The sequence below is a fragment of the Symphalangus syndactylus genome, chromosome 23 (assembly GCF_028878055.3).
Source record: "Symphalangus syndactylus isolate Jambi chromosome 23, NHGRI_mSymSyn1-v2.1_pri, whole genome shotgun sequence".
NCBI classification, from domain to species: domain Eukaryota; kingdom Metazoa; phylum Chordata; class Mammalia; order Primates; family Hylobatidae; genus Symphalangus; species Symphalangus syndactylus.
Genome location: NC_072445.2, coordinates 36,692,044 through 36,707,767, shown reverse-complemented (window position 1 = coordinate 36,707,767; position 15,724 = coordinate 36,692,044). Strand labels below are relative to the sequence as shown.

Here is a 15,724-nt window from a genome sequence, read left to right as displayed (position 1 = left end):
TTTCTTGAGCTGCCAAAAAGGAAGAAACTTGGGTGGAGGGGGATGTTACTACCATCCTGTCTGAAGCTGAAATTCCAAACAAGGAGATTATAGTTCTCCATTTTCGTTTAGATTTTGTTTAATATGTTCCCCAGTCCCCAAAACTTCTAGATGGGCTTTTGGAGGAGAAGGTAGAGAAAAAGAAGGAAAAAAGGCCTCTGGTTGGAAACGTTGCTGCTTTTTGCAGTGAAGTTACTTTTTTCCTTTTATTTTCTAATTGTTTTGAGGGAGTTTCAGTGCTGACATAGGATGTCCAAACTTAATCACCTTTAAACCAGTCACGGAGGCAAAAGTTAGAAAACGATGAAAGGCTTGCTTCATCCTGCCTTTTTGTTAAGATCAAAGGCAGTTTAAATCTTAGTTTCGGGGTTCCTTGGGGACACGAACTGAGAGGGCTGAGATAGTTGAGTTCTAATAGAACTAAGTTAGTAGCTGATAGACCCGCACTCTCAGCCGCTTTAACCAGCCTTGGTATTTCCTCTTTCTCAGCTCCTCTTAATTATTCTAGTCATCTTGCTGCTGAATTATGTCCACTACATATTCACTTCATGTTGTCGTTCCAGTTAGATCAGACAGTCCTTGTTTGGCCAAATGCCATGAGCTCCATCAAAGAGAGTTTTTGATCTGCCACTGATTTGGTATGTGATTTGGGGCAAATAATTTGTTTTTAGATTCTTAGTGTCACCTGTGCTATAATGATGATATTTTCTCTTGTGTGGCAATTTGAAAATAAGTGCGACAATGGTACCTCACAGATTTTCCAGATCCATGTCACTTGCCATCACCCTGATCCATCGTCAGGCATAGTCATATACTTTTTGGTTTGAAAAATGAGGTCATTGTACAAATGTGTTAGAGAGATTTAATTGCATTTAGCTCCTTGTTTAGAAAGTGCTGTAGAAGTTCAGGCTTAGTAGAGGATGAGGTATCACGATGTCCCTCAGGCTCCTCACCTTGTCTTCACCATCCTTAGTTGGCAATGAACAAATAGCCTAGATATCAAAATACATGTATCTTGCTTTTTAAAAATTTGTTTTTAATTGACAAAAACTTTATATATTTGTTGTATACATTATGATGTTTTAAAATATCTATACATTATAGAGTGGCTAAATTGAGCTAATTAACGCATGTATTACCTCACATATCATTTTTATGGTGGGAAAACTTAAAAACCAACTCTTGGCCAGGCGCAGTGGCTCATGCCTGTAATCCCAGCACTTTGGGAGGCCAAGGCAGGCGAATCACTAGGTCAGGAGATCAAGACCATCCTGGCTAACATGGTGAAACCCCATCTCTACTAAAAATACAAAAAAAAATTAGCCAGGCATGGTGTCATACGCCTGTAGTCCCAGGTACTCAGGAGGCTGAGGCAGGAGAATCGCTTGAACCTGGGAGGCAGAGGTTGCAGTGAGCCGAGATCCCACCATTGCGCTCCAGCCTGGGCTTCAGAGCGAGACTCTGTCTCAAAAACAAAACAAAACAAAACAAACAAACAAAAACACCAACTCTCTTAGTGCTTTTTTCTTTCTTTCCTTCTTTTTTTTTTTTCTTTTGAGATGGGGTCTTGCTCTGTCACCCAGGCTGGAGCACAATGACACGATCTCAGCTCACTGCAACCTCTGCCTCCCAGGTTCAAGCAATTCTCCTGCCTCAGCCTCCTGAGTAGCTGGGATTACAGACATGCGCTACCACACCCAGCTAATTTTTGTATTTTTAGTAGAGACGGGATTTCGCCTTGTTGGCCAGGCTGGTCTCGAACTCCTGTCCACAGGTGATCCGCCTGCCTCAGACTCCCAAAGTACTGGGATTACAGGTATGAGCCGCCACACCCGGCTGCGATTTTTAAGATTATAATACATTGTTATTAAGTATTATTGCCTTATTGTACAGTAAATCTCTTGAATTTATCCCTCCTGACTGAAATTTTATTCCTTTGACCAACATCTCCCCAACATCACCCCCTCCAGCTCCTGGTAACCACCATTCTACGCTCTGCTTCTGTGAGTTCAACGTTTTTAGATTCCATATGTGAGTGAAATCATACGGTATTTGTCTTTTTGTGCCTGGCTTATTTTATTACCATAACGTCCTCTAGGTTGATAAATGTTATTACAAATGACAGGATTTTCCTTTCTTTCCTAAGGAAAGTATGTCGTTGTTTATATATACCACATCTTCTTTATTCATTTGTCCATTGATGGACAGGTAGGTTGATTCCATATCTCAGCTACTGTGAGTAATGCTGCAATGAGCATGGGAGTGCGGATATTTCTTCCATGTACTGATTTTATTCCCTTTGGATATACCCAGTAGTACAATTGCTGGTTCGTATGGTAGTTTTATTTTTAATTTTCTGAGGAACTTCGTACTGTTTTCTATAAATTGCTGTACTAATTTTTGTTTTTACCAACAGTGTGCAAGGGTGCTCTTTTCTCTACATCCTTGCTAACACTTACCTTTTGTCTTTTCGATAATAGCCATTCTAATGGGTGTGAGGTGATATATCATTTTGGTTTTAATTTGCATTTCTCTGATGACTAGTGATGTTGAACATTTTTTTATATACCTATTGGCCATTTGTGTGTCTTCTTTTTTTTTTTTTTTTTTTGAGACGGAGTCTTGCTCTGTCGCCCAGGCTGGAGTGCAGTGGCACAATCTCAGCTCACTGCAACCTCCGCCTCCCGGGTTCACGCCATTCTCCTGCCTCGGCCTCTCCGAGTAGCTGGGACTACAGGCGCCCGCCACCACGCCCGGCTAATTTTTTTGTATTTTTAGTAGAGACGGGGTTTCACCGTGGTCTCGATCTGTCGACCTCGTGATCCGCCCGCCTCGGCCTCCTAAAGTGCTGGGATTACAAGCGTGAGCCACCGCGCCCGGCCTGTATGTCTTCTTTTGAGAAATGTCTTTTCAGATCTTTTGCCCGATGTTTCAATCAGGTTATTTGCTTTCTTGCTATTGAGTTGTTTTGTGTTCTTTATATATTTTGGATATTAACCTCTTAACAGATGTATGGTTTGCAGATATTTCCTCCTATTCCCTAAGTGGTCTTTTTACTGTGCTGGCGGTTTCCTTTGCTGTACAGAATCCCACTTTTCCTACTTAAAATTTATCTTATGATTCTAAACCTAATATCTACATGTTCATTAAAGTGGCTTGTCACCCATATACAACTGTGTTTTATTAACATTTTGACTTTCTTTTGTCTTCTTTTCCTTGCGCATAGATGATTCCCCTTTTCTTTTACAATATTATTATTATAAAAGCACTATGTGAATAGATTCTCACTGTAAGTGTTTTAAACTGTGGTAGAGTACAGAGCGCAATAGGAGAGTCTCTCTTCATCATCTGCAGTGCTCCCTAACACACAAATTTCCTTCCCCAGAGGTGAGCACAGTCAGCATTTGGTGAGTGCTCTTCCACTCACCATCCATTTACAGTGGTGTGTATTATACAATGACTTCTTTTGTCACTTTCTTATAACACGGTATATCTTGGGAAATCTTTCCATGTCAGGACTTAAAGGTCCAATTTGTTTTCTTTCCTTTGTTATTACTGTTGTGGTTGATGGTTACGTAGTATTTTATTTTAGGAGTATACCTAATATTTTACTGCTTGCTTATGGATAGACATTAAGTTTTTAGTTGTTAACTCTTACAGTGAAGCAATCCTGTACCAGCATGTGTCTTTGTGCACATGTATAAGTATTTCTGTTGAGTAGTTGCCTGGAAGTGGAATTGCTGGCTCAAAGTGAATCCTATTTTTGGTTTTGATCGATGGTGCCAAATTGTCTTCCCAAAGGAATTTACCAGTTTAAACTCATACCAGTGGTGTTTAAGAGTGCTTGTTTTCCTAATATTTAGAAACACTTGATAATGTCATTATGTTCATTTTTGTCAATGAATGTTTTAATTTGCATTCTTCTAGATTGTGTCTCTATAGATCTGACCTTGTCTACTTTCTTCCTTTTAGTAATTCCTCAACATTGCTGGTTACTTGATGGTGTCTTTTAAAATTTTCTTGGTGTGAATCTGTTTATCTGTCTATAGCTCTCTATCTGTGTAGGGTGGGATATCTCTTCTGTCACTTCAGAGAACTTTAGGCAGGAGGTAGAGTAAACTTGTGCACTTATTCTACTCTCCTGATAAATTTCATGCTTTCTGAGCTATGACTATATAGTATTTACAATTTTGTTTCTTTTTTCTCCGTAACATTATAATCTTTTTTTGGTCTTATTACATAGCAATGTAACTGGTATATGATATTCTACTCTGTGTCTGTACTGTAGTTATAATAATTTGTCTGTTGATGCCTATTGCTAAAATCTTACTTTACTTTATTATTTATTTATTTTGAGATCAAGTCTCACTCTGTCGCCTAGGCTGGAGTGCAGTGGCACGATCTTGGCTCACTGCAGTGTCCGCATTCCAGGTTCAAGCAGTTCTCCTGTCTCAGCCTCCCAAGTAGCTAGGACTACAGGTGCACACCACCATGCCTGGCTAATTTTTGTATTTTTAGTAGAGACGGGTTTCCCTGTGTTGGTCAGGCTGGTCTCAAACTCCTGACTTCAGGTGATCCACCCGCCTTGGCCTCCCAAAATGCTGGGATTACAGGTGTGAGCCACCATACCCAGCCAAAATTTTATAAATAATATTGCTTCCAACACTGAGCATGAAGGCTCTGGGCTCAGATGGCTTTACTGGTGATTCTTTATAATTTTAGTGCTCTGTCATTGTCTTTTTTTTTTTTTTTTTTTTTTTTTTTTTTGAGTTGGAGTTTCTCTCTGTCTCTCAGGCTGGAGTGCAGTGGTGTGATCTTGGCTCACTGCAACCTCTGACTCCCGGATTCAAGCAATTCTTCTGCCTCAGCCTCCCGAGTAGCTGGGATTATAGGTGCATGCCACCACACCCAGCTAATTTTTGTGTTTTTGGTAGAGGGTTTCACCTTCTACTAAACAGGGTTTCACCACGTTGAGCAGGCTGGTGTCAAACTTCTGGCCTCAACTGATCTGCCCACCTCAGCTTCCCAAAGTGCTGGGATTATAAGCGTGAGCCACCGCACCTGGCCTGTGTCATTGATTCTTCAGTATGGAAATGAGTAGACAGCTGCCCAGCTGACCTGTGACTTTAACCTAACACTGATACCATCCAGTAACAGTAGCACAAAAAGCAAGAACTTTAAATCAGTCTCAATTATGAATATAGATCCTAAATAATCTACTCTCAAGTAGCTGCTCTCAAGTAGAATTTACCAAAAAGGTCATAATGGAAATGGCCAATTAAGTTTACTCCAAGAATGGCTTAATATTAAGAAACCTATTGATAACATAGTAGGTTGTTAAATGTGAAAAACTATTATCTCTATAGATGCAGAAAATACATTTAACCAACTATCTCTAGTAACACTTTTTGGGGAAAAAACAAGTTTGCCCTCTGCTACTTGATATTCTTTTAGAAGCTCTAGCCAATGCAGTAAGGTTTGCAGAAACAGAAATAAGAACTAAGGCTTTTAGGATTATTTGATATTATTTTAGAAGCTCTGGTCAATGCAGTAAGGCCAATGCAGAAACAGAAATAAGAACAAAGGCTTTGAGGATTAAGTAAGGTAACATTTCAGCTTCCCTTCTATGGTATTTTTAAGTCAGATAAGACACTCTGATTACAGATTCTGTTATTTTTTTAGTTAATAAGACGTATTTACAAAGGAAAGGCAAAATTGTCTCTTGCATCTTAAGACACGTCTCCTGTGCTTTTTTGACCTTGATCCTTGCTCATTGGCTCGTCTTGATTATCTGATCTGTGTTGAGGTCTCTCTCAAACCTTCAGTCACCAGCACAGGAGTGAGTGCTCAATACCTGTGACTGGCGGAGTGCTTTGGTTCTGTCTTTGATGACCTTTCAATGAGCTGTTTTTCAATCCTGAGAGTACTAGAATAACAAACTCTTAAGCGATGACACTGTTGTCTTGACACTTGACTCTGTTCAGCAAACCATTGCAGTGTACCCTCAGTGCTATGCATCTCTGCAGTGTATAGCTGCTGTATGTTATCAGGAGTCATTTGGAAGTAACTGGTCTGGTTGAACGCCACACAGAAATCTTTACTAATTAGCTAGCTATCTCTAACTTTGGTTCGTGACTTCAGTCTGTGAAATCTGTGTCTCTCTCTCTTTTTTTTTCTCCCTGATAGCATGTGGAGAGGGCCAAATGTGAACTGTGTTGACAGCACTGGCTACACACCCCTGCACCATGCTGCTTTGAATGGCCATAAGTAAGTATCAATGTACTACATCCCTGCCTTCACCCTTCAGAACCCAGGCCTTCACGTTGCCTTTTCATTTCCTAGAAAAGTTTGCTAGCTGAGCTTAGTGGCTCATGCATGTAATCCCAGCACTTTGGGAGGCCGAGGTGGGAGGATCACATGAAGCTGAGTTTGAGAGCAGCCTGGGCAACAAAGCAAGCCTCTATCTCTACAAAAAGAAAAAAAAAATTTTTTTAATTAACCAGGCATGGTAGCATGCCTGAAGTCCTAGCTACTCAGGAGGCTAAGGCAGGAGGATTGCTTAAGCCCAGGAGTTTGAGGCTGCAGAGAGCTATGATTGTGCCATTGTGTTCCAGCCTGGGTGACAGAGCAACCCTATCTCTAAAAAACAAAAACAAAACAATGGTTTGCTAAGCCGTGGCACTGAGAAACACAGAAAAACAAACCTAAGTTCAGTTCATTCAGAATTTCTGTGTCTTTCTTTCATGTAAAATTTAAACATCCTTCCCCACACTACACACCAAAAAATCTTCAGCCGAGAGTTAAGTTTTACCTTTTCTTCTGCTTGTTCTTTTTCCCTCTGGAATGTTCTAGGTATGATGATCAAATTTGGGGTAGCCAGAACATAAAGGGGCTGGAATCTATTAGGTAACTAACTGCTCAATAAACTGAAAATAGATTAAGTGGTCATGAGAAAGCTGTCTTCTGTTTCAATAGTTATTTGTTTACTCTCTCTTCTTGCCTGCCATTCTTTCCTCATAAAATTAGCCCTGTACACAAGAACCCTTTTTAAGGGGAAAAAAATACATTAAATGGCCTGTGTAATTCTCCTGAGTACAGAGAAGTGATTAGGAACTGGGTGGGATTTCTGTGGAACGTTCTCTGGAGAAGGCATGCTTTGGGGAGAATTTGAGAGAGAAGGCATAGGCTTAAGTGATTGGGCATGCCTTTCAGGTTGCTCAGCAAAGGGGCAGGCATTGTCGGGGAGCACAGTGAGTGGGTTTGCCAGGATGTCAAAGAATGTAAACCAGAGTGTAACAGAATAGAAGGTGTTAAAGGAAAACAAGTACTATAGGCAATAAATAGCAGCAGTGTCGTTTTTTTTGTTTTTGTTTTTGTTTTGAGCTGGAGTTTCATTCTTGTTGCCCAGGCTGGAGTGCAGTGGCATGATCTCGGCTCACTGCAACCTCCACCTCCCTGGTTCAAGCAATTCTCCTGCCTCAGCCTCCCCAGTAGCTGGGATTACAGGCGCCCGCCACCACACCCGCTAATTTTTGTATTTTTAGTAGAGACAGGGTTTCACCATGTTGGTCAGACTGGTCTCAAACTCCTGACCTCAGGTGATCCACCTGCCTCAGCCTCCCAAAGTGCTGGGATTACAGGCATGAGCTACTGCACCCGGCCAGCAGTGTAGTTTTTATGAGGAGGGATTATTGGAATCATTTTAGATTTTGCTGAGCAAGGAGCTCCAGAGCCCTCACCACCTTAGAGTATTTTGTGTCACTTGTCCAATATTTGACCCATCCTAATTGACTCCAACATACCAGAAAGAGGCAGTGGTTGTTTCCTTCAACATTGAACATTTCTAAAATATACTGAATGTGATCATTAAGTCTTTTCTGTAGCCATCTTAGATATAGCTAAAAAGAAATCTATAGAGAATACTGTTGCCATATATAGTGGGGTAATCTGAATTAAAGTGAATCTTGAACTTAAATGACTGTAGTTTGTTAGCCAAGTTCATTTGCAGATGCTGTTTTTATTTACAGTAGGGATTTTCTTTGATCTTAACATTCATAGGGATAATTATATACTGGTATGTGTTTAATTAGTGCTGTCACCAGGAAAAAAGCAAGTTCCTCTTTCTGGGGATATCAAATGATAACATATGTGTCTGGCTTACTTTTGCAATAACTATTTATTTATTTATTTATTTATTTATTTATTTATTTATTTTTAGAGAGAGTCTTGCTCTGTCGCCCAGGCTGGAGTGCAATGGCGCAATCTCAGCTCACTACAACCTCTGCCTGCCGGGTTCAAGCAATTCTCCCTGCCTCACCCTCCCAAGTAGCTGGGATTACAGGCGCCCACCACCACACCCAGCTAATTTTTGTATTTTTAGCGGAGACGGGGTTTCGCCATGTTGGCCAGGCTGGTCTTGAACTCCTGACCTCAGGTGATCCACCCGCCTCAGCCTCCCAAAGTGCTAGGATTACAGGTGTGAGCCACTCCGCCCGGCCTGCAATAACTTTTGTTCTGCTTGGCCTCTCTGCTTTCAGCTCCTACATCACTAAATGCTCTGAATAATGTGGTGAATAATAATATTTGTCTTGTATGATTACTTTTATGTAAATTCAACACCTGAATGCTGTTTAAACATCATAAACAAGGAAACAGGTTTGGACAAAGAGTCCAGACATTTTCAAAGTAGTAAAAAACAGACGGATTACCAAGAAAGCCTAAACAGAGAGGTGATGAGTCAGCATAGCATGGCTCAAGGTGGTTCTGCTGCGTATCAGCAGCTGTACAAGTAGCTCATGGAATAAAAGGAAAAGCTGGGGTGGTGAGCTCAGGTAGAGACACAGGAGCCAAATGAGATATCTGTGAAAGGGCTTTGTGCCATACAGGTGTAAAGAGCTGTTAGCTGGAAAGACATGAGTTCTACCAACTCATGATTGATTTTTGCCTTCTAGGGATGTGGTCGAGGTTCTTCTGAGGAACGATGCTTTGACCAACGTGGCTGACTCGAAAGGCTGCTACCCTCTGCATTTGGCAGCCTGGAAAGGAGATGCCCAGATAGTGCGGTTGCTCATCCATCAAGGGCCTTCACACACCAGAGTCAATGAACAGGTCGGAAGGAAGGGAGGCTTTCCTCCCTCCATTCAGCTATAGCCAGATGTGGCAACCCCATCACCGTCTTAGCCCCATAGTTCAAATCTCAGAGAACCAGCTCTTCCTTTTTTTTTTTTTTTGATAATCAGTTCCTTAGCATAGAACCACCTCTTCCATACCCTAAATGTGACTCCCCTCTTCCCAGTTCTACTCTTCTTAGTAGATCTTATACTATGAGGATGTATTTTATATGCATTTGACTCATGCATATTTGGAGTAGTACTAGAATAAAAATGTATACACAGTCAGCCCTTCGTTTCCAGGACCTCCCCGTAGATATCAAAATCCAAGGATGCTCAAGTCCCTTATGTAAAATGGCAAAGTAACATTAGCTCTGTCTGTGGGTTCCACATGTCCAGACTTAACTAACCGTGGATGGAAACCTGTGGATATGAAGGGCCAACTGTATTCACTTTGTGTGCAAAATTTGAAATAATGCAAGCCCTACAAAATTGCATGGAGTCAGTTTCAAGCTGGCGAGCTTAATTAACTGTAGGCTGGGTGTGGTGGCTCATGCTTGTAATCCCAGCACTTTGGAAGGCTGAGGCAGAAGAACTGCTTGAGGCCAGGAGGCCAGGAGTTTGAGACCAGCCTGAGCAACACAGTGAGGAGCCCCAACCCCCCGGACCCCATCTCTATAAAAAAAATTAAAAAAAAAAAAGGCTGGATATGGTGGCACACACCTGTAGTCCGAGCTACTCAGGAGGCTGAGATGGGGGCATCACTTAAGCCCAGGAGTTTGAGGGTGCAGTGAGCCATGATCATGCCACTGCACTGCAGCCTGGGTGACAGAGTGAGACCCTGTCTCAAAAGTAAAAGTAAATTGTGTTTAAGCCATTGACATGGCAATGTAACTTTCCCAGTGTTTGTCAGTACTGTGTAAGCCATGCTGTTGTTTTACATACATCAGAACTTGAAGCAGTGTAAGTACTTATGGTAGTGCCAAAAAATGAACTCACAAATCAGGAACATGTGAGGGGAGGTCAGAGGTGATTCAGTGGAATGAAGATCATTTCCATGGTGTCCTCCGAGTGAGCATGCTTTGAAAAAGCAGAGATGATTCTTAGAAAATGAAAAAGGCAGGATTTGAGCAAAAATAACCTTATAATGGCCATGGATTTAGTTACTCTGAGAATATACCTCCTGTTCTTTACGTTTATATCTTTGGAAAAAATTGTACTTGGATTATGCAAGTTTTAAACAAGCCTCTTACAAATACAACTCCCTGTCATTTGAGTTGGAGGTTGTGTGCCAGTTTGAGAGGAGATGGGCATTCCTTATATGATAAGCCATTCTCCCCTTTCCTCTCTCTGCTCTGAACTGAAGCTGATACTTTTCTCAGTTCCTTGAAGGAGGGAGATATTGATGTTTCTCAGTAAGCTTAGGAATAATTTTCTAATGACTTTGCCGAGAGGGGATTGTTAAATTACCTGTAGGATTAGATAAAAGTTTTCCCCCCAAAAATAGGAAATTATCCTGGCAAGTCCATCTGTCAGGAGACTCATGCAGTTCTCAGTTAGCTGTTAAAAGCATGACTTTGATTCTGAGAAGGGCAGCTTCATTCTGAGACATGAGAAAATTAAAATAGTGCTCCCAAATCTCTTGATTTGGAGATTGCATGTATATAGCTGTTAATCCGCCTTCCTTTCCCCTTTTGGGCTGTATTTTCTGGGTAGGTGAGCAACAGACATTTAAAATCATCATTGAGGATGTTTGTTTATTAACATTTGGGAATGAAAAGTATCTGTTTAGAATTACCTCTTTAGAATCTAAGTGCAATTTTACTCCTCCTAGCTAAAGTGGTCATTTCTCTTCTCTGGAGGAAATGCATAATGAAGTTTGCTTGTAACTAATATTCTTCAATGTTGGAAAGACTGGTCACCCATTAAAGTCCTTCTCATTTAAGAAATTTTCAGCAACCATTTCTAATCCTCTTTGCTCACGTTTGCCTTGAAACACAGCTGCTTGGATTTTTGAGCTACCTGAGTGTGCTAGCTTAACCTGCTCACAGCTGCCTCCTGCTTGGAGTATCAGTTGATAGGTGGGACCCCAGCCCAGTGCTTTGAGTATCTGGTAGGCAGGTGGTGGGCAGGAGCTGGGCAAGATGTCTGCAGTAGCTTGAAGACTTTAATGGATCTAGCTAGTGGTTACAAGTACTATATTGATTCATTTTAAAACCATTAATATGGTTCCAGTAGGATGCTTAGATTAAAGGGGGGTAAGAGTAAGGTGCCCTGGAGGTTGTCTTTCTTATTAACTTCCCTTTGAGGCATCCAGAGGGCAGATTCAAGTTGTTCTAGGGTTGGGTTTCCTCAGGGCTGTGTATTGCTTTGATATATTTCATCCATTTTGTCATCACTTTTTCTTTTCCTCTCCTTTTTGTAGAATGCTCTTGAGATCAAAGAACTCAAAAAGTACGGCCCCTTTGACCCTTATATCAATGCCAAGGTGTGTACTTTGCTGCCAGGAATTCTCTGCATCATTTCTCCAAGCTGTACCTCCTCTTTGGTCCTCTCCGCTTCTACTCTTGTCCACTCAGGCTCCTCCTCATCACGCTGACTGTTGTCTGCTTCAGTCCATCTGCTTTTGGCTTCTCTGGGAATGGGAAAATGCAGCTGCAGTGGGTTTTGGCTTTATTTTTAAAACCCATACTAATTTGGGAAATGGTGGGCTTTTTTTTCTGGAATATTTGAAATGGCAGGAATGGGGAAATAGAAAGGACCATATTACATACTTAATTTACAATTTTGGTTCTTAAAATTTTTTAAATGTAGTTAAGAGATGTCAAATTATCTTACTTTTTAAATAAGCATAGAAAAAATGATTACGTTGTACTTCCTGGAATTAAATAAATATTTTTAGCCTACTTTCTATTTGTCTTTTGAAATGGAATCTGATTTTCAGATTTCAATAGCTAATGGTGGAGATGTGGAGGAAAGGACATGGGTGATCCGTTTTATTCCTTTAAAAGCTGTTGCATGACTCTCATCTCCTGGAGTTTGTGCATCTCTGCCTGATGCTTTAAAACCACGACCCAATATCTCCAGCCATTAGCTTCTCTCTGCTTGATCACTCTTGACCCAGGAAGGGTTCTGAAATATGAAACGATGTTGCAGGACCAAGGTAGGCACCTGCCTTAGTCTCCCTCCCTGTGAGGCTGGGACAAAGAGTAGTCTGATGGGCCTGGTGATGAACAGGCCAGCCCTGTCTGCCCCTCAGCCCTTACCACATCTGAGCAGCAGAGCTTGTTCACTGGGTGATGGTGTTAGCCTCTTTCCTTGGTGCTCTCACCCGCTGATTTTGGTCAAAGATTTTATTCAGATGAAGTTTGCTTTTTGGCAACAGTCTGGAGTGTCCTCAAGACACTACATTATCCACATTAGCTACCTTTTACTTGTTCTGAAAACAGCTGCCTTGGGGAAGAGAAACATAAGATACTTCTGTATGTTTCCAAACACAAGGCAGATACTTCATGCTTTTGAGAAATAGTGATTTAGCAAAGGAAGCCCCCTATGGGCTGGACCTAGGAAGGCCATGTGGGAGATTTTGTTCAGCTGTTGGGTCTTAATGGTAGAGAAGCAATTTGACCTTAGGTAGTGGAGCACATCAGCTTTGTTTTGGCTTACTCTTTCTTACCTCCTTCCCCTTCCCTTCCCCTTCCCTTCCCCTTCCCCTTGCCCTCCCCTTCCCTTCCCCTTCCCTTCCCCTTCCCTTCCCCTTCCCCTTCCCCTTCCCTTCCCCTTCTCTTCCCCTTCCCCTTGCCCCCCCTTCCCTTCCCCTTCCCTTCCCCTTCCCTTCCCTTCCCCTTGCCCTCCCCTTCCCTTCCCCTTGCCCTCCCCTTCCCTTCCCCTTCCCCTTGCCCTCCCCTTCCCTTCCCTTCCCCTTGCCCTCCCCTTCCCTTCCCCTTCCCCTTCCCTTCCCCTTCCCCTTCCCTTCCCCTTCCCTTCCCCTTCCCCTTCCCTTCCCTTCCCCTTCCCTTCCCCTTCCCTTCCCCTTCCCTTCCCCTTCCCTTCCCCTTCCCTTCCCCTTCCCTTCCCCTTCCTCTTCCATTTCCCTTCCCCTTCCCTTCCCCTTCCCTTCCCCTTCCCTTCCTCTTCCATTCCCCTTTCCCTTTCCTTCCCCTTCCATTCCCCTTCCCTTCCCCTTCCATTCCTCTTCCTCTTCCCCTTCCCCTTCCGTTCCCCTTCCATTCCCCTTCACCTTCCCCTTCCATTCTCCTTCACCTTCCATTCCCCTTCCCCTTCCATTCCCCTTCCCCTTCCCCTTCCATTCCCCTTCACCTTCCCCTTCGATTCCCCTTCCCTTCCCCTTCCCTTCCCCTCCCCTTCCCCTCCCATTCCCCTTCCCCTCCCCTTCCCCTTCCATTCCCCTTCCCCTCCCCTTCCCCTTCCATTCCCCTTCCCCTTCCCTTCCCCTTCCCCTTCCCCTTCCCTTCCCCTTCCATTCCCCTTCCCCTTCCATTCCCCTTCACCTTCCCCTTCCATTCCCCTTCACCTTCCCCTTCCATTCCCCTTCCCCTTCCATTCCCCTATCACCTTCCGCTTCCATTCCTCTTCACCTTCCCCTTCCATTCCCCTTCCATTCCCCTTCCCCTTCCCTTCCTCTTCCCCTTCCCCTTCCCTTCCCCTTCCCCTTCCCCTTCCCTTCCCCTTCCCCTTCCCTTCCCTTTCCATTCCCCTTCCCTTCCCCTTCCCTTCCCCTTCCCTTCCCCTTCCCTTCCCCTTCCCTTCCCCTTCCCCTTCCCCTTCCCCTTCCCCTTCCCTTCCCCTTCCCCTTCCCTTCCCCTTCCCCTTCCCTTCCCCTTCCATTCCCCTTCCCCTTCCCTTCCCCTTCCCCTTCCCCTTCCCCTTCCCTTCCCCTTCCCCTTCCCTTCCCCTTCCCCTTCCCTTCCCCTTCCATTTCCCTTCACCTTCCCCTTCCATTCCCCTTCCCCTTCCCCTTCCCTTCCCCTTCCCTTCCCTTTCCCCTTCCCCTTCCATTCCCCTTCCCCTTCCATTCCCCTTCCCCTTCCATTCCCCTTCCCTTCCTCTTCCCCTTCCATTCCCCTTCCCTTCCCCTTCCCCTTCCATTCCCCTTCCCCTTCCCTTCCTCTTCCCTTCCGCTTCCCTTCCCCTTCCCTTCCCCGTTCCTTTCTTTCTTTCATTTTAGAAAGGGTCTCCCTCTGTTGCCCAGGCTGAAGTGCAGTGATTGGCCTGCTCTTTAAATTCTGTTTTCTAGTCTTCAGAATAGGAAGATACTTTTATCTTAGTTTTTTTGTTTTTTGTTTTGGAAGTAGAGTGATAGAGTGAAAAACTCATAAGTCATAGGCTTTCATGTCAGACCAGAGTTTAAGTTCTGGGATGCGACTTATTAGTTTTGTTGACTTAAGCAAGTTACTTAATTTCTCTGAGCCTCAGTTTCCTCTTCTGTAAAATGCGGCACGATCATCTACCTTGCTGGATTGTTTTGGAGTTTAAAGAAGATAATATATATAAAGTAAAAATATCTGGTAACTAGTAATATTTGAGATACTAATTTTTTAAAGTGCATATAATGTATTTCTGCAAAGGCATTTTTGGAATCTGTTTTTGTTACTAGTAGATGACACTTAATGAAACATTATTCAGTTAGTCTATTCAGAGTTTTCTTTTGTGGGGAGGAAACTTAAAGTGATTGTTTTCCCAACAGTGATTAGTTTAGTGAGCTTATAAAGCTTTGATAAAGGGTAAGACTTTGGTTCTTGAAAGTACATTTTCCTATCCTTTAATTTTGCACATACAAAATAAAATTAGTTTAAATGTAGTAAGAACATACTTCTTTCTTTGGAAATAATTCCCTTTGCCTCTTCCCTGAAAGGCCAATTGATGCAAACTACATTAAGAGTAAAGCTGAGGCCGGGTGCTGGAATTACAGGCGTAATCCCAGCACTTTGGGAGGCTGAGGCTGGTGGATTACCTGAGGTCAGGGGTTCGAGACCAGCCTGGCCAACATGGTAAAACCCCATCTCCACTAAAAATACAAAAATTAGCTGGATGTGGTGGCATGTGCCTATAATCCCAGCTACTCGGGAGGCTGAGGCAGGAGAATCGCTTGAACCCAGGAGGCAGAGGTTGCAGTGAGCTGAGATTGTGCCACTGCACTCCAGCCTGGGTGACAGAGTGAGACTCAAAAAAAAAAAAAAGAAGTAAAGCTTGCCAGTGTAGTGGCTCACATTTGTAATCCCAGAATTTGGGAGGCCAGAGCTGAAGATTGCTTGAGCCCAGGAATTTGGGACCAGCCTGGGCAACATAATGCGATCCCATCTCTAGAAAAAATAAAAAATTAGCCAGGCATAGTGGATAGTGGTACATGCCTGTATCCCAAATTCTTGGGAGGCTGAGGTGGGAGGATCGTTTGAGCCCAGGAGGTTGAGGCTGCAGTGAGCAGTGATCACTGTCACCTGGGCAACAGAATGAGCCCCTGTCTCAAAAAAAATAAATAAAAAATAAATAATAATAATAATAAGAGAGAGACAGAAACAGAGAGGTAAAGCTGTTTGGGTTGTGCTGAGAATGCA

General features: G+C 43.1%; 1 protein-coding gene across 6 annotated transcripts in view; it reads left to right on the top strand.

Annotated features, from left to right (window-relative positions):
- ANKS1A (ankyrin repeat and sterile alpha motif domain containing 1A) overlaps nucleotides 1–15,724 on the top strand; it is a 207,305-nt gene that overhangs the window by 74,158 nt on the left and 117,423 nt on the right. For 4 of the 6 annotated variants that reach the window (XM_063632245.1, XM_063632244.1, XM_063632246.1 and 1 more), the window contains exons 2-4: nucleotides 6,226–6,306; nucleotides 8,991–9,147; nucleotides 11,575–11,637. In XM_063632245.1, coding sequence (XP_063488315.1) covers nucleotides 6,226–6,306; nucleotides 8,991–9,147; nucleotides 11,575–11,637 — 301 coding nt within the window. The remainder of the gene's footprint in view (nucleotides 1–6,225; nucleotides 6,307–8,990; nucleotides 9,148–11,574; nucleotides 11,638–15,724) is intronic. The other 2 variants (XM_055263821.2, XM_055263818.2) reach the window with 1 other exon arrangement.